This window comes from Trematomus bernacchii, unplaced genomic scaffold (assembly GCF_902827165.1).
Source record: "Trematomus bernacchii unplaced genomic scaffold, fTreBer1.1, whole genome shotgun sequence".
NCBI classification, from domain to species: Eukaryota; Metazoa; Chordata; class Actinopteri; order Perciformes; family Nototheniidae; genus Trematomus; species Trematomus bernacchii.
In genome coordinates this window covers 4,308,969-4,335,028 of record NW_022987705.1, presented here as the reverse complement: position 1 = coordinate 4,335,028, position 26,060 = coordinate 4,308,969, and the positions used below count along the sequence as shown (strand labels likewise).

Sequence of the window (26,060 nt, the reverse complement as noted above, 5' to 3'; positions counted from 1 at the left end):
CGACATTATGTTATTATGGCAACATTCAATAAAACATGATGTTATAATGGCAAAATTCAATAAAACATGATGTTATTATGGCCAAAACCAATACAAAATTATGTTATTATGGCAAAATCTAATAAAACATTATGGTATTATAGCAAAATCCAATAAAACATGATGTTATAATGGCAAAATTCAATACAAAATTATGTTATTATAGCAGAATCCAATAAAATATTAGGTTATTAAGGCCATATATAATAAAACATGATGTTATAATGGCAAAATTCCATAAAACATTATGTTGTAATGGCAAAATTCAATAAAACATGATGTTATAATGGCAACATTCAATAAAACATGATGTTATTATGGCCAAATTCAATAAAACATTATGTTATTATGGCCATATCTAATACATATTATGTTATGATGGCAATATCAAACAAAACATGATGTTATAATGGCAAAATCTAATAAAACATTATATTATAGCAAAATCCAATAAAACAATAAGTTATCATGGCCAAATCCAAAAAAGATGTATGTTAATATGGCAAAATTCAATAAAACATGAGGTTATTATGGCCAAAACCAATACAAAATGATGTTATTATGGCCATATACAATACAACATTATGTTAGTATGGTCAAATACAATAACAAATTATGTTGTAATGGCAAAATCTAATAAAACATTATGTTATTATAGCAAAATCCAATAAAACATTATGTTATAATGGCAAAATTCAATAAAACATGATGTCATTATGGCCATATACAATAAAACATGATGTTATTATGGCCATATCCAATACATAGTATGGCAATATAAAACAAAACATGATGTTATAATCGCCAAATCTAATCTCTATTCTAGTAATTTCCATACACCTTTGTATCACACAGTCGCAGTCTGCACAGGACATCTTTAGTTATTTTCCAGCTTCACAAAGTTATAAACAAACAAGTGTCCCGGTCCAACATGGCGGCCTGGATTGTACGGATTGTACACATCCGGCGGTTGTTCCACGCATTCGGGCACTTCCATCTCCTGGAAACACCCGCCTCTTTGGTTCCCACCCCAACAAACAAAGCTCAGATGGAGAAATCCCTCCCTTCAGTAACAGCTCCGTCTCCGGCCAGCTGATCCTCATCACTTAGCTGGGCTGGTTTTATTAAATCAAACTCCTGTGATTGCCGGTTATTGCATTTGTCTTATCTAAAAGTGACGGTTTGTAATTTCAGCCATTGCGCAACAGCAACGTTAGCTAGCTGCCGCTGCCAGTAAACAGCCGCCGGTTGGTCGGTCACCGGCTGTACTTCAGAAAGGTTCGACAACTCGGATGACAGTCCCGGTTCGGCTCGGTTCCTGGACGGAGATCAGATGTTAACGAAGATTTTTTGATTCAAACTAGCTACAAGGTGAGTGTTTTTATGTGAAGCTAGCTTTGTTAGCTAACGTTAATATGAATGGTTTTGTTTTGGCTATGTCATGTTTGTCCCAGTGAGGCAGTGGACAAGATGTACTCAGGTATTTTACTGGAGTAATAACGAGTAATATCACAGTGTACTGTACACATACTCTGTTACAAGTAAAAGTATTTTATTATGAATGTTAGCTAAGTAAATGTACAAAAGTATTACCTTCAAAATGTACTTAAAGTGTAAAAAGTACTCATGGATTATAGTTATTGATGCCATAATCTGTTCATCGCTTTAATGTTGCAGATGCTAAATGTTAACTCTTTTGTCAATTTACCATTTATTTTATCTTATTAATAATTTGTGATTTAAACAACATCATATTTGGTTTATTAATCTGAATCTGCGAAGTTATCAATTACATGTAGTGTAGAAAAACTTACATTTTCCCTCTGAGATGTTTGTCAAATTCATTGTAATGTCAGGTAATATATAGAAAGTTAATGCTTTGTTACTTTGGAGAGTAATTCATCCATTTACAGTTGAGCTGAAACGAAACGTAGACAATTAAAGCTTTGGTCATTATTGAGATGTTATCAGAAAACCTGTCAGCAAGAAATAGAGATTATATAACTTTTCATTCATATCCATATCCAGTTTTAGGAATTAATTAGACATACTGAAGAAGTGTATTAACTTTTTTACTTTATTTTTCTTCTACTTAATATTTTCTTACTTCATAACATACAATAATATTCCAATATTTCGTAAAGATGCAACATATGTCATAGATGATAAGAGGAAGTAAAAAAGGTTACAGAGAAACTCTAGAATTTGTTAAATGTGTATGATTATTCTTAAAATAATTAAACACCACTTTATTAGGACAACATTTTAGGGCCCTTCTAGGAGAGCTGGGTAATATTATACCGGAAAAATAAACAAGACAACAAACTTAAATTTTCTCTGTCCCAATTGGTTTTATTCTCAAGAAAACGCATCGCTTCACTTTGCAAGGTTGGATTACCCTCTCACACAATACCTGACAAAGTAGATGTAGCTACTTGACAAAAAAACATGTTTTTCTAAGTTTTCTCGTAAATATATGCTTTAATCTCAGAGAACCTCTCAGTCTTGTCTCGTAAATGTAGTACTTTATAACCTCAGATAATATTTTAGTTTTTGTCAACACATTAAGTCTTAGATAATAAAATATCCAAGTTCTTCCTCATTAATCTCACCCCTTTTCCCATCCCTGTATAATAAGGATAAATAAATAAATTACCTACAATAGCCCTTGTACATTTGTTATTTAAATTCAATGGTATTGTTTGACTTCATTAGCGCTCTCAATGGTTGTGTATCTTGTCTTTTCACCTCACGGCACATTAAGCATCGGTGTACATTAACATCCCCCCCTTCTGTTTGCTTTGCTGTGCTCTCCTCCTGTCCTTTCCCTCGACCCTCGACTCTCCAGTTAACATGAGTGCGATGCGTGTGGATGCCAAAGTGGTGATGCTAGGAAAGGAGAGTGTGGGGAAGACCAGCCTGGTGGAGAGATACGTCCACCATCGCTTCTTGGTCGGCCCGTACCAGAACGTGAGTGTCAGCTGCTTCAATTTCCATGCCTACGATGAAAAGCATTTTTTTCCTAGGGAGGTTGTGGGAATGTATCTCATGTCTGTGTTAATTTTGAAGCATAAAGGTCCTCATACAAACTGATGCAGTAATGTTTCGGTGTGTTTCTGTAAGCATGAGACAAGCGTTTCTGTGGGATTCTTGCATATTAATGTTGGAGCTATTCAGACACGCCTTTCTCATGTCCTGTTTGATAATACGCCATGAGGTTTTTATAACAGTTGCATAAAACGGTAAAGTATCCTTGGAAAGTTTTCAGACTAGGAGTGTTAGGGGACTTAGAAGTCACGGTTGGGTTTTGTCCCGAGTTAAGACGCCCTATTATGCTTTATGGGGGTTTCCCTTTCCGTGTGTTATAGTTTTTGTGCATGTAAATGGTCTGCAAATTCTCCTGCCAGATGGAGTTTCTCTCAAACACTCCCCCATGCCTGAAGTGCCTCCATTGGACTTCTTTGTTTACTTAACTTAACATACTGACATCACTATGTAACACTTGTGCTTCTATGGGCTAGCGCTCCAACACATTGTATATGATAGGCTAAGGGGCGGGACATCTCTAAGCGGTTGACCAATCACAACAGAATATTTATATTTAGTTCAAAAGCAATTCAATAGCTGTTGATGGTTAAGCCATATCTCAATTTTATATTGATACGGTGATATGACACAAGATATTGTCCTGGTTTTTAAAGACATTGTAAAAGGGAATACGGGTTGTCTTTTCATGGTTTTATAGGTGTAATTACAAGAAAGAGATCTCATCATCCACACTTTACCCACTCGGTCATTAAATGCTAAGAATTATTTAACAAAAATGTCATTGTGTAAATTCAGTTTAAAAGTACCCATAAGTCCACAGAGAGTGTCTGAAGCTTGTTTTTCCTCCGGCAGACTATCGGTGCTGCTTTTGTTGCCAAACCAATCCAAGTGGGAGAGAAGGTGATCACCCTGGGAATATGGGTGAGTCAGAAGATACCTTATATAGTGAATTATTATCTGGAATATTATACTGAACCTTAATTAATAACATAACGCAGCCAAATGTATTTTATACAACAGTTATGGCTTATTAAGTTTCAATCAATAAGTTGATTCTTAAAGGTGGGGTAGGTAAGTTTGAGAAACCGGCTCGAGATACACTTTTTGTTATATTCCATGGAATGCTCTTAACATCCCGATAGCAATGAATATCTTAAGTGCTTTGACAAAAAAATCCATAAAAAAATGTAATCTGTGGAAGCCGTAGTGCCGGCCCGGCTAAAATAATTGGATGGCCTACCTGCCTGTCAGCCTTCCATCTGTGCACAAACTTATCTCGTGCCCTCATTGGTCATGTGCGCGTTCGTGTGTGTTGGAGGAGGGGCTCTGTAAGGAAGTGGCAGATTTTTTCCGGCTGTGTATTTTCAAATTCTAGCGATCTCGAGCTGGTTTCTCCAAAATGACCTACCCTACCTTTAATTGTTTCTTTCATTATAATACAGTAATACTCTCTTCCATATACATAAACTACTGTACTGTACCTTTACTAATCGTTCTGTCACAACATAATGTGTTTATACGTTTTTGATCCATGGTCTGTTTTCCAAATTAAGTTCAAATAAGCGCTAAATTAAGGATTAATAATAGGGTAACTTGGTAAGTGATTTTGAGAGTTGGTTGACGTGAGAAAGACATCTCATTCACTGTCTGTTTTAGAGTCTTATCTAATTAATAATGAAGCTACTTTTCATACGCAGGCTGTTGTAAATTATGTATGTGTTACACTTCTCATTATCTCTAATGGATGTACTATGCATGGTTTGCATATGACTTGGAAAGGAGAAAAAAGTGTCAGAAAATATAAATAAATACGAGTTTGATTTAATGCCAAAACAACTTGTCTGAGGTTTAGGGGATTCACAACCTTTGCAGCAGTGAGGGGAAGTTAGCTTGCAGCTGCAGAGTTTGTCACACTGGGGGTTAAACGGCATGTAAAGCCTGCATGGGGGTTGTAGGAATGTTGCCTGTGTACAATAATATAATCAGATCTGAGACATACAAAAGCAGAAACATAACAGGAAGCAGTTTGTGGTGTCTTCTTATCATGTCTCCATTTACTGTAGATGTATTTACATTTCTCTCCCTCAGGACACAGCGGGATCAGAGCGATATGAAGCCATGAGCAGGATCTACTACAGAGGAGCCCGTGCAGCCATCGTCTCTTATGGTAAATCTACATTTGTGGCATTGATTAAACCAAAGAAACCTATTTCTGAACATCAACGTTTATATTAGGGTTATATTCTTTCATTCCCTTTAACGGCTTAGATGTGACACATTTGCCTCATTAAGTATGCACGTTTTTTTAAACATTCAAATAGCTGGTAATCTGACTTAAACTGAAACTCACTGGTGGAAAGACATGTTGGTTTATACTCTGCTTCCCCAGCTAGATGGATGGAACAGAGTCAGGCTTCAATATAAGTTTTAGCCCAAAACCCATCTGTTTTTGGTCAAATGTTAGAAACAGTGCTCTTAAAAGTAGCTACAGCAAATCCAAGTTTTCTTCAGCTTCATCATTATGATCTCTCTGATCTCTCTGAATATTGTTTCAATGTAGTGTTACTCAACAATGTGAAAATCCCCATCTGATTGACAGGAATATTTCCTTAGGTATGTGACAAATGACACATTGGCTTTTTGAATAAATCAAAAATAATGTTGACTAATATATATATATATAACTACAGTATGTGTGAATAACAAAGAGCAGTTACTTTGACAAATGGATAAACAAATGAGCTTTAAACTTAAATTCAACCATGTACAGTAAAGAGATATATTTCTCAGCAGTATTATAGCAAACGAAATACCAGAAATTCTTTCCTTATATACGTGACTAATGAAACCCTGACTGTCTGACATGGTGTTGACTGCTTGTTGTGCTTGTGATATGTCTTGTGGCAGTTAATAAATACCTGAAGCACAAACAAAGTGACATTTATTGTGGCTGAAGTCTAATGGGACAGCTCTCAGTTTGCTGTGTTGGAGGCGTTTCAGTATTTAGGGCACACCAGCTGGATGCATTTCTAAATGTACTTCACCGCATACAGAACTGAAAGCATAGAGTTAGTGTTTGTGGTGTTTCTAATGGGGGAACTGAGCATTGTGCCATTGATAGTCACACAGTTAGAGACTTAAAGGTCCCATGTCATGGCCATTTCTACTGATCATAATTCCATTGTTGAGGTCTACTAGAATAGATTTAAATTGTGCAATTTTCCAAACTCACATTGGTTTCTCATACAGCATCTCTGTAAAGTATGTGTATTCACTCTCTGTCCTACACGCCTTGTTGGAGCTCCTGCCCCCCCTCCCTGTGAGCCCAGTGTGCTCTGATTGGTCAGCTCACCCACTCTGTTCTGATGAGTCCACCACCGTTACAGCGGAACATCAGTGATTATGTGTTACAATGGCGTTAGCAACCAGAAAATGACACCAGTAATGACAAACAGATGAGAATGCTGCGTGGGGTCTGGGTGCAGTGTTCTACTTTTGAAGCTTCGACGGAAGCGTCAGCCAATCGTATCATATGCCAGTACAAGCTCTAGCCAATCAAACTGCTGCTTGTGTGTCCGGGGCGGGAGATTCAGGTGATTGGTTGTTGGTCTAGCTTCAGACATGCTCGTCGGCAAGCGTCAACGCACGCCGCCGTGTGTAGGGGCCGTGAGGGTTTGTGACTCTGCAGACCGTTTACATGCATAAAAAAAACTTTCATAACACACAAGGGGACGGGTAATAACCGGAAAGCATGACATGGGACCTTTAAGATAATACAACTTCAGATACAAGTGAAAGCAAGTTTTAAACCACACCTGCAATATCCCACTATCACCAAAGACAACAAAACAAAGATCCTTGAGTTATGAAAGAGGACACACTATGCTCATTTTCAGGTTCATATCAGTATGTAGTGTCTCTACTTTAAAGAGTCCTCTCCTGCTGATGTTCAGGTGTATATCAGTATGTAGTGTCTCTACTTTAAAGAGTCCTCTCCTGCTGATGGTCAGGTGTATATCAGTATGTAGTGTCTCTACTTTAAAGAGTCCTCTCCTGCTGATGTTCAGGTGTATATCAGTATGTAGTGTCTCTACTTTAAAGAGTCCTCTCCTGCTGATGTTCAGGTGTATATCAGTATGTAGTGTCTCTACTTTAAAGAGTCCTCTCCTGCTGATGTTCAGGTGTATATCAGTATGTAGTGTCTCTACTGGGACATGTCTCCATGCTTTAATGTTCAAACAGCTATTTTTCTCATACTGCCTGTGCTGCAGCACCTCTTTTCACCCTCTGTCTGAAACCAGAGCCCAGTCTGCTCTGATTGGTTAGCTGGCGGGCTCTGTTGTGATTGGTCAACAACAAAACAACAACAACAAAAAAACAACAAAAAAATAAAAGATTAACCTGAACATTGACAACTCCAGGATCAAAGTCTTATATAAAAAAATACTGTTTATGATGTTTAGCTAAACATGTAAACATATACACATCACAGCAGTGTCAATAAAGGTTTCCTACAATACAGTACTGAGACTCGAAGCTTGATGTAAAAGCAAAAAGAGTCCTTTAAAAAACAAATGTAATACATTTTTAATCGTGAAGATAGGAGAAACACTTTGATTCTAGAGAAGAGGCGAGTCTGATCAGCAGATAAGAGCTCTGATGAAGACAAACACAGTGTGATGAGATTAACGGGGTCTTCTTCATGATAATACAGTCGTTTTCACGTCTCAACTTCTTTCAAATGATCCTCTTATTCATCTTGTTTTATCAGTTTTCCATTATGTTGTTTTTTTAACTTTCAGATCTTCTTTCGACAGCTTACTTAATCTTCAAATACCCTTAATGTGACTTTCCTTGGGGATACATCACTGAAAGAGAAGAGCTGGTAGATTAGTTATTGATTCTAGTGTTAGTGTTGCTCTCCTGGTTCACTTCATGCAGGGTTGGGTTTATTTACCTTTGTGTTTTTTACCTTTCAGATCTGACCGACAGCAGCAGTTTCCAGAGAGCTCGGTTCTGGGTGAAGGAGCTGCAGAACTGCGAGGAAGTAAGAGAGCGTTTCTAGACCAACGTTAAACTCAACACAGCTGATTGACTCAATGATGTGTTACCTTACACTCTGATTATACAGCTTTTACCAGTTCATAAAACCACCTAAATAACACAGGAACAGTTAAAGTGTGTGTCTATATTTCTTTGTTTCGTTGATTTGAACACTACATTTTGACAAAGATACCAGAACTATAGATTCTTAATACCTATGCTGACAATTCGAAACATTTTATTCCACTAAAACCTTTTTTCATTTACCAAAAGAAGACATTTTATTAATAAATGCTTTACAATAATTTTGCCTGAATAAAATGCAGTCTAAATTTGACAAAAGGGTTTCACGCATGAAAAGATTAGGACACAGGATTATCAATCAATCATTTGAACTTAATTGATATATCACCTTTCAGACAAATTAAATTAACTTTAAAGGGCTTTACAAGAAATAGACAACATTAGGATTGGTATATAGAGGAAACTATAACCTTCCTGAACTTTCACACTCAGAACCAGCCCACTCCCCTTTGAATGTCATGGGGCTCAAACCCACAGCACCTCACACTCAGGGACATTACACTCATTTACAATCTCTTTATCTACTATTTATCACATTTGTATTTATCTATATATGTCTAAACCCGGCACCTAATATTTGTTCTGTGAATGAATTGAAAACGAATGCGCTTTATTACTATTTGCACTTTGTGTTCTCTCTACACCTCAAAGTGTCCGTTAGTCACCGTGTGTTTGATGTATTCTCTCTCTGTTGTTCTGCAGCACTGTAAGATCTACCTGTGCGGCTCTAAGAGCGACCTGATCTCAGAGGACCGGAGTCTGCGACAAATCGACTACCACGACGCTCAGGACTTTGCTGACGGTAACTACACTCTGCATAGGGGTTTGATATTTAGTCATATTGGTTAACTGTGAAAAATATAGTTTGTTATGTCATCATCAAGCCATACATGGCAAACTCAAGGCCCGCGGTGGATTTAATTTCGGCCTGCAGGATCATTTCTAATTACTATTAGATCTGGCCCGCCGGTATATTGCACGCACACCTTCACTCAATCCTGAGGGTCTCCTCAGCTCAGAGCCTGAGCCCAAACATTGATGAACTTGCACCCAAGATGAGATGCCAAGTATCTGGCTTGAACTAGCATCACAGAGCAGCAACCTGAGTTTAATGGATGTTTCCTTCTGCACTTTTTCTCTCACGACAACAGGGCATGTTTGGTTTTTTCTTTGAGGGGAATTGTTTTTTTGAAGCTGTTGTTGGCCTATGGAAAAATGTAATCATAAGAAATGACTCTGCAGATAGAGCCATAAGAAATGAATGCAACTGATTATTTAATGTTTAATGTTGTTTTTATAGGCAATAATTTAAGCTTTGTTAGTTCCAGGTTTAATATGTGCAATAAGTTCATTTCAATAAGTTTTGCAATAAACATTGAACCAGTCCGGCCCTCGACTAGTACACATTTTTTTATATTGTGTATTTGAGTTTGACACCCCTGATCTAAGCCTTTCTTTCCTGTGGTGCTGCAGCCACAGTGATACTTTCTTTTTTTCAATGTACAAAATGCAGACGCAAAACATAGCAACATCTTAAATCCACTTTATAATTGAATTGTTTTAATTCAATCCCTTCAATGTCTACTTACTGGTACTTCTCTAGGTCCATTATCAATAACAATAATTCATATTTTAGTCTGAAAAATGTGAAACCAGGATTTCCACTAACATTCACATCTCTGAGTTAAGGACCCTGCCCAAGTTGTCAATAGTTAGACCTCTGAAGTGCATTTAGACATCTTGAATATGTTTTTTTAGAAACGGTTGACCTCCATCAGCCTCTGTGTGTGAAGCTCACTGACCTTTAACCTCACTGTCGTGGTTTTCTTTCACAGAGATTGGTGCCCAGCATTTTGAGACCTCCAGTAAAACAGGAACTAACGTGGGTGAGTCGCACCTTCAGTCATCTGCAGAACAAATTTAACACCAGTGGTTTAATGTTTCCCATATTGATTCACTGTCTGTCAATTGAGGAAGTGGGTTTTCCTCAGGACTCTGATATTTGCAAATCTGGGAAATCTTTAAAATACGTAAATCGCTTGATTGTAGAACTCAGAACACCTAGCCCGACATATCAGATAGTAATTTCTTCAGGAAAGATACTGTTGAATGCCAACTTAAGATATGCACAGAAGTTATATTAAAGGGGACCTATCATGCAAAATGCACTTTTTTATGTCTTTTATACATAAATATGTGTCCCCGGTGTGTCAGGGAACTCACGCAGCGTCAGAAAATAAAACCCTCTCTCTTTTCCTCCGTACCCAAATCAACATCAATGAGGAAACAAAAAGAAGAATATGTGTTATCATTGTTTGAAGAAGAGCTGAGTGTTCTCTTGATGTTCATTAACTGCACACATTTAATATTTTTCTGTATAATAATAATAATAATACATAATATTTATATAGCGCTTTTCCTGAGGCCTGTACTACGAAGCTGGTTCAACCTAACCTGGATATGTTTGAGTTAGCCGGTTGGCCCAATCCAAAACATACGCGCTCTGGCTAAACTGTACTACGACGCTGGTTATCAAGTGGATCGCTCAAGCCAGCCGTGTCCTATCTAGTTAGGTGCGCGTTCACATGAAAGGGGTGGTATTTGGAGCATTCGACCAATCTCAAACACGGACAAGCGTACTGACAGCGCAGCGTCATACTTCCTGAATGAAAAGTGAACTTTAATATTAGTCAAATATGAAGAAGTTAAACTTTAAACATCCATGACTTAAACACTTTATCCAGGATAAAAGCCACATAGCTGCACCTGCAAGGTGAATACAGCTGGTAAAAGAAAAAGCGTTTGAATGCGTACATTAACAGGTTTATGATATCACTGCCCCGTCCAAGACACGATCTGACTTTAATTAGGAGAATTTGACTCAAGTGTTTCGTCAACTTAATGTGTTGCTTAAAATAATACTTCTGCATACAGTATGTGACACTGTGAGTGTTGCACGGCCAGATACGGCTCAAGAAGCTGACTCAGATAAGGAAATATATGATACATTATGATGTGATATGATATGAATGATAATGGGACACATCGAAGTCTGCACTCACAGTGCCGCGGACTGTACTTAATGTTACTCTGATCCGGTTACTTATGTCATGGCAGATATTTAAGTAAGCTTTCTTAACGCTAATGTTACATTAGTCAGATTGCTCTGAAGATGGGAGGGGATATTCTATGAATTTTCACGTTCACACAGTCAGTTGATTTTTGCCGGCCGTCTTTCCTGCAACGGCAGTTTTTCTGTATTTCCTCTATCCTGTAATATGACTTGATATCTTTAAACTCCGCACACGGAGCTCTGATTGGTCAGCAGGCGGTGCTTTCACTGAGTTGATCTCTTAGCCTGCCACCTAACCTCCTCCCGAGGAGGTTAGCCGCTCAGCATAAGTTACCATGGAGATCTAGCCCGCTAAAAAGAGAACCAGCGTCGTAGGACCGGAAAGCCCGAGTTTTCCCTGAAGTCAGCCGGCTAAGCGAAAATCCGGCTTCGTAGTACAGGCCTCTGGTGCTCAAAGCGCTTTACAAGCAAGTAAAGAAAAATAACAACAAAAATAAAAAGTTCCAAGCTCGGTGGAATAGGGGCGAGGGGTTAGTGGGCGAGGAGTTAGTGGGCGAGGGGTTAGTGGGTGAGGAGTTGAAGGTAAGAGTGAAGAGGTGAGTTTTGAGGGCTTTTTTGAGAGAGTGTTGGCAGATCATTACTTTTAAACTCCGCTGGGACACAAGTATGAGGCTCTCAAACACAAAACAAATATTTACGTAATGGGGGTCTTCAGTATGTTTGAAGGACAAAAAGCAGTGGCATTACATTTGCAGTAAAGATAACAATCTAACAATCTCAGCAGTATTATCGAGAACTTGATACCAGCATGGGAAACATTACAACTATATTAACGAGGGGAATGTAGCGGTGGCTATTTGAAAGCAGCCCTGATTCTCTTGAAGGAAAAAGGGAAGTGCATAACAACGTAACACATGAGTCAAGTTGAGACGTAGGAGACATATATTTATGTTTTTATAAAAAGAAGACAGCACAGAGGAAGAGTCTCACAGCCTTTTATCTGTAAACAGTTCATGGAAACTATTTAAAAAAACGTATTTATATCCAAATGAACATTATACATTACAGTTTTGCAATCTACCACAACATTAACTTGTGTAAATAATTCAGATTCTATGAGAGGAACGCAGTAATGGCTTATTTGTAGCCTTTTAGCCTCGCTGCATGTTTCCTAGCAGAGATAGCGTCATAGTGAAAGTGCACTGAGCTGAATGGACGCTGTGCTTTTATACCGCATGGACTTGTTTCTGTGAATGAACTGATGGAAACTGACAGGACTCGTTCTTCCTCTCCCCGACAGATGAGTTGTTCCAGAAAGTTGCAGAGGATTACAACAGCAATGCCTTCCAGGAAATGAAACGTGAGTGCTTTATTAACACACACTGTGGATGAATCCTTTAAATAGGGGATTGGGACATACTGACCCCCTTTACCCCCCAAACTCACCGCTCACTGCTCTCCATTGATATAACTTAACACCTGCCCTAGTGTAAGTATCTGTCATTCATCTGTGTAGACCCAGCAACAGTTTATTTGGCTATAATCTAAAAGAAAATAGAAAGTCTACCACCTGAATTTGTCCCCAGAGCTGCTACTTAGCTATTCATTTAGTGATAATAAGCGATAACGGGACTAAACAGGCCAAGTACAGCGACATGTAAACAGACAATAAGAAATATACATTGAGATAGAGGCGAATGACAGAATCTACTCTTGAATAGGGCTGCACGATTTGATAGAAAATCTCATTGTGATTATATTGACTGATATTGCAATTGTGATATGATATGTTGTATTATACGAATTGATCATTTTTTTTTAAATAATCTTTTATCATTAAAATGCTCATGGTGTCATTTTTTTTTTAAGAGGATCCGTACCAAACAGGGATTTTCTATTAAGTCTGCAGAATACAGTTTGTAGGCCGGGACTTCTCTACGAAATGCTTCATTCAGACATTTTCCTAGACTAAATATTGTGATTACTTATGCATGGGCGACTGTGGCTGTGAGGGAGTGCGGTCGTCTCTCAACCAGAAGGTTGTGGGTTCGATCCCAGCCCATGCAGTCAACATGTCGATGTATCCTTGGGCAAGATACTTAACCCTGAGTTGCTCCCGATGGCATGGCCAATGAATGTTGGTTCCTAGAGTAAGGTACACTGCAATGGGTGTGAATGGGTGAACGACATGTAGTATGTAAAGTGCTTTGAGGGGTCTTAAAGACTGGATAAAGCGCTATATAAGTACAGTCCATTTACCATTCCTACTTTTGAATGCACTTATAACATACATGTTATTTAGTGTTATGGTTGGAGACAAGATGCAGCAAGAGAAAGAGGGATCAAGAGTAGAACAAGAAAGTAAAATAATGTATTTTTAAATACCATATACTGTGTCTTCCTGTGTTTCAGCAGAGGAAACGAGCGTGGACTTGAGCCAGAAGAAGGACTCGTATTTCTATTCCTGTTGCCATAACAACTGAGGAAGAGGAAGGGAAACGGACCTGTTCGCCTGACTCCGGTTGGATGAAAAACCTGGATTTTATGCTGGATACATTTGATGGGAAACTCTGCTCTGGAGCTGGGATCCAAGTCACAAAATACCAAGTTGCACAATATGTTTTTCAATAGGTTTCTTTTGTGCCATAAAAAAAAAAAACTGACGGCTGCAAAACTTTATGGAAGAAGATCTGCTAGAGGCTGTTACTGGGTGTGAGGGATGGAAACGACAAAACACTTTACCCAGTGATGTCCTTGGTTCTTCCGTAGCTTCTTCTGGATTGGACCACAGAAGTAAAAAAAGGGGATGAAAACGTGATTGTTTGCAGTGCAGAGATCGAGGAGGGTGACTGGTTTTTGTTCAGATATTTAACCTTGTTGTCTGTTATTCCTGCACAACCTGACAGGAGTGGAGTGAAGCAAGCTGGATCTAAAAAAAACAAACACTCCAATGTTCCCGTTTACAGAAGCCCTGAGAGGCCGATGAGAAAAACTAAGTCTGGTGAGACAACTCTTAACATCTGATCTGAATACGTTTCTCTCTGGGTTCATGACTAGAGGAAAGGTGGAGGAAAATAAGGGTTAGCAGCGTTTAAGATCCCTTTTTTAAAATGTATTTTGGTTGGGGAAAAGGGTTTATTAAAATTACCAAAAGGTTATCATCTTTGTAAAAGCATAACCTCTTGTCCCCCATATCTATCGTAACTTATGAAACGAGGAAGAAAACGATTTCGATCAGACCTTAAAGAAGTCTCACCAGAGTTTGTGCATGAATGAAATGATACGAATGATATGAATGTATGCCTTATTACCCACAAATTAAATGTACAACATTTTGCAGAGCGCTGGCTCTTTAACGTTTACAAAAACATTATGGATGTATTGATAACAAGCAGGGGTCACTCGTGGTACTGCAGAAATAAAAAAACACTGCCGCACCTAAAAGCTTTTTCCGGTGAGACTGCCATTATAAAAGAGACGCCTATAAGACTATTGACAACACATATATTGATGTCTGAATAGCCCTCCAAGTCATCCCAATGTAACGTTTATGGGATGTACTGAAGTTGGTAAAACATTGGGTTATGCACTCCGTTAGCAACTTTCTTTCAAATGAATGGCCGCCATCTTTGTAGTCCAGTTTCATGTTCCTATAATACATCCACAGTGACGACAACATGTTTCTGGCACATCATCTTTTGCAGAATAAGCTAAGATTCTGATTTCACTTGACGCCAAAATCTCTGTAATTAAACTGCATGACCCGAGCAGACTGAAAGAACATTTTAACGTTTGCTTTTCCACATTTAAACTCTAAAATTATATTTTGTCATTTCAAATGCATAGAGCACATATGGAAACGCAAATATTCGTTCAGTCTGTTGCTTCAGTGACATGTTCCTTTTTGAAGCTTTTAAGAAACACTTAAGTTCCCCTCCACTATGGTGAAAAACTGCAGATTTCACAAACGGGAGAAAAGCCGTTGTGGGTGAATGTGGAAACATGTCCTCTCGATGTCCTCAGAACAATCTGTACAGCTGTCTCACTTCAGGACTCTAATTTATTGCCTTTTTAAGTTATGCTGCCTGGAAGACGTGGGGAAATAAAAGATAATATCTGTTTCCTCCGTGTCGCTGCTTTGACGTGTTGATGTGTCATTTGTTGGAAATTAAATGCACAATATTTTTTATGGAGAATATATAAAAATATGTTCTGTGAAATTAAAAGCTTGTTGAAATAACTTTTTAAAGATCTGTTAGATTTGATGGGGATTCACTCTTTTGCCTTTGTGTTTATCTCACCTTCTCACTTGGGTAAAAATAATGGCAATATACGGGAAAGGAAATGTATAATTTACAAATCATCCCAATCCATAATGAAATGGATAAAAGGAATTCTTTTTTTTTTTTTTTAACAGTTCCCATGTCATGCTCCATAATCAATCCAGAAGTGAAGAAGATAATCGTATCCAATAGAAGGAGCACTAAAATCAATAAGAAGTGTGGCCCCCTTTTCCAGAGTAGTTATACAATGTCGTATTGATTAAGAGTCAATGGGTCACATGACATGAAAGCTGTTCAAAATGGACCTTTTGAAAGAAAACGAAATATTCAAATGAATATAGTAATTGGTTTTGTGTCATTGAAGACAGGAAGACGCCCTGTAAGATGTCGGCCGAATATCCAACTTACAAACTTCACTGTGCTGCTGAAATCTCAAGTTCGTTAGCATTTTGCAAATCAGTCTTTCCGAAAAAATCTCATTCGTACTTAGTTTTTTTCAAAACTTTGCAGGACATTCAAATGTTAAAACCATATTATTTTTACTAAGTTTCGTAAGCATAACGACAACAACAAAAAACAGTGAGGCTAATCGTTCTCTTACCCTTTTCAAAATATTTTACGAAGCACTTAATTGCATTGCATTAGGCATTGATTCAATTAAATATATTTAAAGCCACATGAGTAGTTAGCATAGCTTGTGTCATCAAACCCATTATAAAGAGGGTATATAGCTTCATGTTGGACCAATAAACAAAAAGAAGAACGAGGCCAGTACGAAGCTTATTTCATATTTTCTTTTCCATATATATTTATATATATAGCAGTCATTTTAATGGTTGAGATCTAACAGGTCATAATTACACAGGAATGAAACATTGCTTTCGGGAAACTGTAAAAAGGCATAAGTAGGGAAACCATTCCTTCAAAATATCTCCAAAGAAATACACTCTAAGGCATTGGCAGATAACACACAGACCATATTAAGCTTGAAGACAGAGCGAAAACACGCATGGCAAAAAAACAAGTGCAAGCGTCATGGTGGGAGTCTGTTTAAACGTCCCATTGAAGACCTTTGATTCCCCTCGATGGATCTCCTCATCTTCATCACAGAACAGTTCATAAATAATGACTACAGAGCACAGCATACACACATAGTGCTATCTCTGCTATGTCTCCTTGTAGAGCTGCTAAATAACCTACGAGACAGCGTTAGCGTCCTGTGACGGTTTATAAACACTTTCTCTGAAGCACGAGGACTATTCTCAGTCACACTGACTCCTCAGCAGTTTTTTTTGGCATGAAATGGTCAAATGTTGATGCTTGCCGCTGCCAGCTTCGGTCTAAAACCAGCAAAAGCCTCTTGTTCGCGTCGTGGATTTCATCTTGAAGCTACACCAGGCAGCCCATCATGTGGCACTTTCACATATTATCGTAGATCGTCTGACTGTGAAGCACCGTAGGAAATACGCAGGGGAGTGAAATCATGTTAAACTGATATTTTAAAACTTCCAAGGAATTCATTCTTAGTCCAGTTGAAGCTGTGCTGATAGCAGATAATTGAGTTATTAAGAGAACATGTAATGTGTTTCTGGGTCTTTCAAACACGTGGTCACCATTTGATTCAAATGCAACCAAGTCAAGGTTAATAACATGGACTGAAGATGCAGTCTTTTCTAGCACGAAACACCTACAGTACACTCTGCAGATACAACGACTCTCCAACTACATGAAGCTTCTTGCAATACTGCAAATACTAAAACAAACCGGCAGGAGAAATCGGTGAGAAATATGTTTACAAAGTCATTTTCATGGAGAAGTCCCAGATGATTTTCTTTGTCAGATCTCGAGTTTGAAGGTGCAGTCTGCGCCAGTGTGTGCAAAGTCACTGCGTCAAGAGTGTTAGGATTGTGAGGACAAAACTAAATAAATAATATCTGCTGTGTATAAATATGGTTCTGTACAGTATTTTATTCTTATTTATTTTATGTGTTGATTTATTTTTGTCCTAAAATGTTCCTCCATATGTCCACAAGCTCATCAGATACAAACAGTGACAGACCGGGCTACGTGTGGTCGGGAAATCTTCATTTGCTGAGGGCTCTCGCCTGCAGATGTAATAATCCAACATGCGTCACTCCTCTTCCTCCTCCTCCTCCTCCCCCTCCTCTTCCTCCTCTTCCTCCTCCTCTTCCTCCTCCTCCTCATCCTCCTCCTCTTCTTCATCTTCATCCTCTTTGATCTCCACGCACTCCATCACTGCCTCTCCATCCTCTTCATGAGGATCTGATTTCTGGCTCGTCTCCTCACCTTCTTCTTCTTCCGACTCCGACTCCTCCTCCTCCTCCACTTCATCCAGAAGCTCCTCCTCTTCCTCTTCCTCTTCTACGTCTCTCTCCTCTTCATACGAGGATATGGGCGAGTAGTGAGGGAGGTCGTACACTGGAGGGCTGCTGGGAGGAGACGAGGAGCCGGGCGGGACGGGGATAGTGATGGCAACTGGGATGGAGAAAGCAGGAAGTGTCTCAGCTTCGACGACCTCTCGCACCTTCCTGGAGTTCTGGTTCTGTCCGGTGGTTCTAGAGGTGTTTGGGCCGGAGGAGGGGATGACGGCCATGCCCAGCCCGGAGGTCAGGGCTCTGGGAGGGGGGCTGTACTCTCTGATCTCCCCCGGCTCCAGGGGGTCCGAACCACAGGGGTCGTGCTCGCTGCAGCACAGCTTCCCGTCCAGCTTGGAGATGAAGAGCAGGCCGTCGCGGTGCAGGTTGCAGAACGAGCTGGGGCACATCTCGCAGAACGAGGCCGCCTCCGTACAGCAGACATCACACTGATGCCACGGACACTCCCAGCGACCTGCAATACAGACAAGAAGATAAAATGACCAGCAAAAAAACAAGTTTAAAATGTATTTACAAATATTAATAATAATAATCCATTTTATTTGTAAGCGCACTTTTCATTTGAGTAAACAAAACTCAAAGTGCTACGGAGTAAAATGGTTGAAACAAAACAACACAAATATAATAAAGTAGACAACAGAATAAAAACCGTGACGTGTGTGCCTTGGTGTTTATAGTGCATTCGTACACAAAGTCAAAGATGTAATAAAATAATATATAAATAATATTTAGATTATTTTAGATTAGATATATTCATTGGTCCCAAATTGGGAAATCGTTTTGTTACAGCAGCATGTTAACAAGGCATTGCACATGAGTTAAAATGTTATGAAATATATATATATATATATGTTTTAAATATATATATATCAACAGCATAAAGATAAATATCTATAGGGTATCCATAGAAAACACAATATAAAATATACAACATAAGTAAGAATACACTGTAATAGACAAATGTACTACTAAAACTAAATATATAAACATAGGATACTAAATACATTCATTTGATGGTTTTTCTATTATACTCACTTCCCCCTTTAGATATATGATATCAGGATTGGGGTCTAATCGCCAAACACTATTCATATTTCAATCATATGGCGTAAATAAATGTTCTTTAAACCAAATATGAAGTCTCTCCTGATTGATACATCCCAAGTTGGAGAAACTTTCTAATGAAATCTTTTAAGGTTTTTCCAAAGAAAACTCCCCGACACCCCCCAGAAGAGAGAGGTTTGTGTATTCAGGATTGTGGGGAAGGGTATTTCGATCTCTCTGTCTGTACACACAAAATGAAAGGTTGACAATAAAGTTGACTTTGACTGACCTGCGGGCCTCTTGGTGAGGTTCAGGCAGTCTGCGTGGTAAACCTTGGGGCAGCCGGGCCTCTTACAGGAGACCATCTGTCCTCCGTCTCCGCAGCTGAAACACTCGTCCTCCCGCTCTTTGGTCACCAGCACCTTCTTCCTCTTACCCCTCCTCTTCATCTTACGCCCTTTATCGTCAGATGGAGGGTTGTTCTGTTCAGAGGGAAGATTTTAACATAGCTTTTTATTCATGAGACTCAATTATGATGTGCCCCTTTAGAGAAGTCTTACCTCAGGTAGTGGTGACTATATACATTTAGAATTCAGTACACCTTTGTACTTCTTCACAACACTGAAAGTTCTGTTCTGAACCAAGGGATGAAGTCAAATCAACTTTTTGAAAAGCCTAATTTGCTTTGCATCAATTGTAAAATGCTTCGATACTATATCTGGTGCATTGCTGTAGAATAAACTACCCACAACCCTACTGTATATAAAGGAATTAGCACCCTATTGTACATCTACAGAAGTAACATGCTAAATATACATGAATGCAGGAGTAATATTGATCTAAAAACATCCTACTGTATATAAAAGTAAACCGCCAGTGAGCCTCGTACACACGAATATTCACCAGAAATATTGTCAAATGAATATATATGCATGTAATGCATATGCACACACACACATATACACATCTACTGTAACCTACACACATACATATGCTGCAGATAAATTAACAGATCATTTTACCGAGTGTGGAATGAATGTAGGGGATTACTAGTCGTTCTTATTGTTTGTTTGTGTTTTCCGTTGTACATATAAGCAATACAAACCATTGTTTCATTTGTATATGCATACATGTTGCTTTCCATTTCTAAATGACAAGCCCCTGGTTATGCATTGTAGAAACGTAATAAAAAGATTTTTGATCTGAAAAGTGAAACACTGACCTTTGGCCTGACCCCCAGGAAGCCGCTGCAGTTTGGAGCTCCACATTTACAGACTGTCTTCCCGTTCCCCAAACACTCCAGGTTGTAGTTGAAGGTGAGCTCTGTGCCTGCACGGAAAAACACAAAATACCTCCACTTCAGAATTCCTTATTTACCAGTGTTTCCATTAAACTTGACAAGGTTCTTCGTTGACCAAATATTGAATGGTCGATGTTTGACCAAACTCCCTGATGTCAGCGGTTATATTTACCTGCAGCGACGTCGATGAGAGCGAACAGCCCCACCCTGGTGTCTCCGCTCACCGTCCACTTCTGCGTCTCACAGTTGGGCTGACAGCAGTGGTTCATGAAGCGAGCCTCGTTCCCCTTCGGACCGGCGTCGATGATTCGATCCTAACAAACAGAGACACAACTGTTGAAACTGCAGCTTCCACACAGCACATACGACATTTTAAATACTGTTTTTATGCCAATGCTATAGCCTGTTGAAACTGCAGCTTCCACACAGCACATACGACATTTTAAATACTGTTTTCATGCCAATGCTATAGCCAGTGCAAGCAGAGACTTTTTGGTATTTTTGTTAGTATTTGGAGTTTGGCCAGACTTTCCCTTTGGCCGTCTGACTGATCAGCAGTGGACAGAAGTTGATGGTATTTAGTGCAAAACCGACAATTGTTTCAATTGAAAAGTCACAAATCTGGGAAATGTTAATTTTTTTGTAAAATTGTACACATTTAGTGGAGCAATCTCCAACCAGTAGTGTTAGCATGTGTTAGCACAAAGAGGTCTTGGTACTTGTTTAGTTCAAATGGCCTTTTTGATCGTGTCTTATAATTCTCCCGTAAAATAAATAATATATTTAAGACGTCTATTTTTATGATATAGTCTAAAAGTCCATTATCAACTTCACAAGATGTAAACAAGAAAGCATTTTTTAATCTTTCCTAAAACAAATTTGGACCTTTTTTACCGAATAATTATGTGTTTTTTTAGCTTGGTTTGTTTGTGTGTTTGTCAGCAGGTAAACCTCCTGCCCTGATTTTCATGAAACTTGTTAACACAGTGTACCATCGAGCAAAGAGGAAGCTTTCAAATCAAGAGACTGATCTGAATCATTGGTCGCAAACACGCAACAGCAACAAACTTAGGTGGTGCTTTACATCACGCTTTGAAACGATGGTACAATTATCACCAGATTTCTGGTTCTGACGTCTCAACCAATGTTCTTTATGGGATTTTCATGAATACACACTTTAACACACACTCTCTGCAGCTGTACCTTGTCCAGAGTCAGCATGTAGAAGTTACAGATGTCGGTCTCCTGAGCCTGTCTGATCCTGGACCGGCACTCCTCCTCGTCGATCACCTCCCCGACGTACTCACTCACAAAGTGACCCTGAAACATTTAACATTATTAATCCTCTGGGAAGTAAACACCGAGTAGTATCAGCAGTGTTAATGACAGTAGTGTTGCTACCTTCTTGATGTCGTGGACGCAGCGCAGCCCCCACCCTCGGGACAGCGTCCTGAAGATCTCCACCTGGCTGTACTGACGCTTGCTGAACGCCTGATTCAGGCAGCGCTCCCCCGCCGGGCAAACCTGAAAACATTTCAGCGTCTTTCAGCATTTTTTTTCCATTTAAAGGTCCCCCATTATACTGTTTTTCATCAATATATTATAGGTCTCAGATACAAAACATGTCTCTGAAGTTACCTTGGTTGGTGATTGGCTAATGGTTACACAAGCCAAAAAATCGTTATGACATCATAAAGTGGCCAAAATCTGATCAGCTCATTTTCAGATAGGTTTTTATATAAATGGATCAGGACAAAAAGTGAGAGATTCTTTTTTCCTGAAACTTTCAGAGTCTCTTTCCACAGAGGGGACACATGGTGATGTAGAAGAGACATGAAGAAGTGAATTTTGCATAATAGGTGACTTGAACAGTTTCGGACAAATTGTTTTATTTGACTTTGTTTTCAACAGTCTCTAAAATTCACCTCTTGCTGAACACTTTATTATAATAACTAAGGAGGGTGTAAAAAATAAGAAAGCTGTACATCTCCTGTTGAACGAAATAAATGCAATGAGACTATAGCATGTTAGATTAACCTGTGATACCGGTATACTAGGCAAGTTTATTTATACTTATACTATTACAACCCTTTATGTAAGTGTATTTTAAATGTATATTTCTATTCTTTGTGTCTATCTATAGATCTCTAAACCGGCTGTGGAAGTTCTGGTTTCTGTACCTGAGGGTGACACTCGTAGAGCAGCATGCGGTTGATGCACTCAGAGTCCATCCCACACGGACTCTCGTCTGACGCCTTGCAGTTACAGCGCGGGATCTCTGATAGGTCGGCCGTGAAGATCTGAACCTTTCCTATTGGTCGGTTCACCTGAAAGAGTCAGAAAGGTGAAATGACACATCAGTATGTATATATCTAATCCATCCTTATTTAATCAAAGAGCCACATTTTCATGGGAAACAGTGTTATATGCCTTTAATTAGTCTTAACTTAAAAATAGATTAAAAAAGATTATATGGATATACGATAATGATAATAACAATAATAATTATAATAACTATTATCATAATTATTATTATCATAGTTTATATAAAAATAGGATGAGAAATGGAACTGTCTTGTTATCTGAACATGGACTTGTTTTTTTAAGCTATGCTTTCTGCCCTCCCACTTTTACAAATTTGTTTTTTCGGATGTATAAACTGTCTAATTGTTGAAATAGTAGAATAAATAAAAAAATAAAAAATATGAGAAACTCATAATTCATCTCATAATTGAATCACTACAATAAAAATCATGTATTTTTAAGGGTAGAAGTAAGTAAAGCCACAAGTGTCCTTCCTGACCTTGATGTGTTTGTATGGCGGAGGCTTCCTGTCGTTCTTCCTGTCCTCCTGCAGCTGCCGGAGCTCCTTCTCTGCCTGCAGCTCCCGAAACCGAACAGCCGCCTCCTCCAAAGCTGAGGAGCGAGACCAACAGTCAGACACTCGCCAGGTAAAACCAAAACAAACAACAAACAACCATTTTGCTGAGCACACTGATTACCTTTCCTGTAGGTGGCGTCCACTCCTTTCCCCATCTTCTCTTTGCTGTTAGCGTCCACGTCCATGTACGGGAAGACGCGCGCCTGATAGGTCCACAGGTAGTCGTTGGAGCCGAAGAAGTGGACCGGAAACTCCCCGACGTCGTGCCTCATGCGCAGGATGTTCTCTGGGATCGATTTGGGATGGCTGACCTCCGCTGGCCACCACCTTTATGGAACAGGAGAAACAAAACAGAAGAGAGAATAATAAACTTTATTTGTATAGCACCTTTCATGCACAAAGCAGCCCGAAGTGCTTTACAGAAAACATAACAACAATATTAAAATAATATTAAAATAGATACAGAACAAGATAAAACATCTACAGTGATCCTAATGAAATTCCCGTGAATTAAAGCCGACAAGAAATTAAAATAGGTTAAAATAAAACAAAAAAAACTGAAAAATACAGTAAAACATGGACAATGATACCAGTGAGAAATAAAAGTTAACCCAAATTAAAAGCTGTTGTTTTAAACATTTCAAGGGAGTTTCTGTTCTAAGATCCACTGATGAATGAACAGAGTTATTACAATTCAGCCTGAGGTCACTTTTAACTCCGTAAAAAAGGGGAAGCACTGACCTGTAGCGGCCGACCTTCACCCAGAGGATGTCCTTGTAGTGAGGTTTCTTCCCGGCCTTGCAGTCATTGCAGAACCAGCTCCCTTTAGGCATCTCCATGTTCAGACACTCGCGGTGAAACGCAGCGGGACAGGACTCGCAGCACAGCAGACTGCCCCCTGCGGGACGGGAGGAGGACACATTGTGAAAACTGGTGATTGTTTTAGTGGGCTTGCATGTGAAGGTTGGCTAGAGCTACATTAAAGGTCCCCTATTATACTGTTTTTCATCAATATATTACAGGTCTCAGATATATACAGAACATGTCTCTGATTGGCTGGAACACCAAACAGATCATTGCAGCATCCCATAATCCCCTCTGTTTCAGCCCTGTTTCCAAAGTGCTGATTCTCTGTCTGTTACTTTAGATGAAAATAAGGAGCCCCTCCCCACGCCCCTCTGAGAGAGATTTGGTTAAAAATAACACAATGGTGCTCTAGGAGGAGATTCAGGTGATAATGTGGGGGGGGGGTTACCTTGGTTGGTGATTGGCTAATGGTTACACAAGCCAACAAAACATTATGACATCATAAAGTGGCCAAAATCTGATCAGCTCATTTTCAGACAGGTTTTTATATAAATGGATCAGGACAAAAAGTGAGCAAATCCTTTTCCCTGAAACTTTCAGAATGTCTTTACACAGAGGGGACACATGTTGATGTAGAAGAGACATGAAAAAGTGGATTTTGCATAATAGGTGACCTTTAAGGTTACTACTATTTTCTGTAATCGCTTTTAGCTTATTGTCTACACTTCAATATAACAAAGTAAGCAAATTGCTGGTCATTGGAATTGTTGGAGACCAATAACACTGTAGCTGTAACAACTTTACAATATGTGGGTTCAGTGTTTCTGTCAGCTTGCCGTTTTGTTATTTTGCCACCGAGTGGTTTGTTAGTTGTTCATCACAGTGAAGTTGAAATGCTTTCACATGTTCCTGAATCCGTACCTTCGGTGCAGACGAAGCACCAGCTGACGTTGACATGCTCGTGGTTCTTGACTCCGCGGCGGGGGGTGAAGTGGTTGGGACAGATGATGCTGTTGTTGGAGAGGACGACGGTGCCGGCGGCCATGCACAGGTCTGTCGCATGATAGGCTACCGGGCAGCGCACACAGCGAACCAGACGACCTGCAGAAGGATACACGGACAGTCAGAGCAGGGAAGGTGCAACAGAGGTCATTACCCTAAAATATCTTTGTTAGAAAAATCTCACTCGTCCCCAGCTTGAGCTTCAATATCAGGACACATGTATTTATTATCCTCCCAAGAATGGAAGTAGTCGTCACAAACAGAGCATCAACTAGTTCCTGAACAGCGTCCTTCACATGCTGATATCCAAGAGAGGGAGTTACACAGTCACAAGATGGAGGAATATAAAGCAGTATTCAATGTTTACTTCAGATGAGCTCCACGTCAGAAATGATCATGCTTGTCATATGTCTATCTCCATAGAGGCTGAATCATCATGTTAATCACATAGCTATCATATGCCTAAAACAGTCCTGATGCTCTTCTAGGTAATCATACATCCTGCCATGTACACAGCTACAGTTGGGATACCTTTGTTATCTTGTGCTACTCTGATATTGGAAGAGTACATTCAGTATTTTCCCAACAATCTTCTACCTTTGGAGACGGAGGGGCTGTTAGGGTTGGTGATGAAGCAGGTGAGACAGACGTGGATAGAGCAGCGGAAACCTCGGTTCACAGGTGCGGTCGGGGCGAAGTTGGCGATACACTCTCCGTGATAAAACTTCCCGCACACAGGAATCATACATCGCCGCACGTCAGCACTGCGCTTTTTGCACACAAAGCATGTGTGGACTCCTGGGGAGGAGAAAGTACAAATTAAGAACAAAAATCAAATAGCTTTTTTGTTATTTTGCAAACAGTTAAACGGACCCCAATGGAAACTGGCATTATATTAATTCAGCTGAGTTACAGGCAGAGATGGCAAAAGTACACACATCCTTTACTCAAGTAGAAGTACAGATACTCGTGTTTGAAAATACTCTGGTAAAAGTAGAAGTACTGACTAAACTTCTTTACTCAAGTCAAAGTAAAGAGGGCTTTGAAATGTACTTGAGTA

At 39.3% G+C, this 26,060-nt stretch overlaps 2 protein-coding genes across 6 annotated transcripts in view; one reads left to right on the top strand and one right to left on the bottom strand.

Annotated features, from left to right (window-relative positions):
* The first annotated feature begins 1,048 nt into the window (after positions 1 to 1,048).
* rab24 (RAB24, member RAS oncogene family) lies at positions 1,049 to 15,423 on the top strand. 2 transcript variants are annotated; one of them, XM_034140041.1, is made up of 9 exons: positions 1,049 to 1,410; positions 2,888 to 3,009; positions 3,940 to 4,008; positions 5,176 to 5,254; positions 8,067 to 8,134; positions 8,917 to 9,016; positions 10,050 to 10,100; positions 12,588 to 12,647; positions 13,703 to 15,423. In XM_034140041.1, the coding sequence occupies exons 2-9, from the start codon at positions 2,893 to 2,895 to the stop codon at positions 13,768 to 13,770; spliced, it is 612 nt and encodes a 203-aa protein (XP_033995932.1). In that variant the 5' UTR covers positions 1,049 to 1,410; positions 2,888 to 2,892; the 3' UTR covers positions 13,771 to 15,423. The 2 variants fall into 2 exon arrangements, with proteins under 2 accessions (XP_033995932.1, XP_033995931.1); XM_034140040.1 differs by having other exon boundaries at positions 13,700 to 15,423.
* Positions 15,424 to 16,334: 911 nt separating this feature from the next.
* Positions 16,335 to 26,060, bottom strand: part of nsd1b (nuclear receptor binding SET domain protein 1b) — a 28,504-nt gene continuing 18,778 nt past the window's right edge. For all 4 annotated transcript variants that reach the window (XM_034140037.1, XM_034140038.1, XM_034140036.1 and 1 more), the window contains exons 13-24: positions 25,598 to 25,798; positions 24,920 to 25,099; positions 23,933 to 24,089; positions 23,313 to 23,518; positions 23,114 to 23,226; positions 22,491 to 22,637; positions 21,712 to 21,834; positions 21,514 to 21,630; positions 20,483 to 20,624; positions 20,233 to 20,339; positions 19,300 to 19,492; positions 16,335 to 18,420 (exon numbers count right to left, since the gene is read on the bottom strand). In XM_034140037.1, coding sequence (XP_033995928.1) covers positions 17,702 to 18,420; positions 19,300 to 19,492; positions 20,233 to 20,339; positions 20,483 to 20,624; positions 21,514 to 21,630; positions 21,712 to 21,834; positions 22,491 to 22,637; positions 23,114 to 23,226; positions 23,313 to 23,518; positions 23,933 to 24,089; positions 24,920 to 25,099; positions 25,598 to 25,798 — 2,405 coding nt within the window. In that variant the 3' untranslated portion in view covers positions 16,335 to 17,701. The remainder of the gene's footprint in view (positions 18,421 to 19,299; positions 19,493 to 20,232; positions 20,340 to 20,482; positions 20,625 to 21,513; positions 21,631 to 21,711; positions 21,835 to 22,490; positions 22,638 to 23,113; positions 23,227 to 23,312; positions 23,519 to 23,932; positions 24,090 to 24,919; positions 25,100 to 25,597; positions 25,799 to 26,060) is intronic.

Coding starts and splice junctions, on each gene's coding strand:
- rab24 (XM_034140040.1), top strand. CDS start 2,893: ATGAGTGCGATGCGTGTGGATGCCAAAGTGGTGATGCTAGGAAAGGAG. Junction 3,010..3,939: donor TGGTCGGCCCGTACCAGAAC/GTGAGTGTCAGC, acceptor TTCCTCCGGCAG/ACTATCGGTGCTGCTTTTGT. Junction 4,009..5,175: donor TGATCACCCTGGGAATATGG/GTGAGTCAGAAG, acceptor TCTCTCCCTCAG/GACACAGCGGGATCAGAGCG.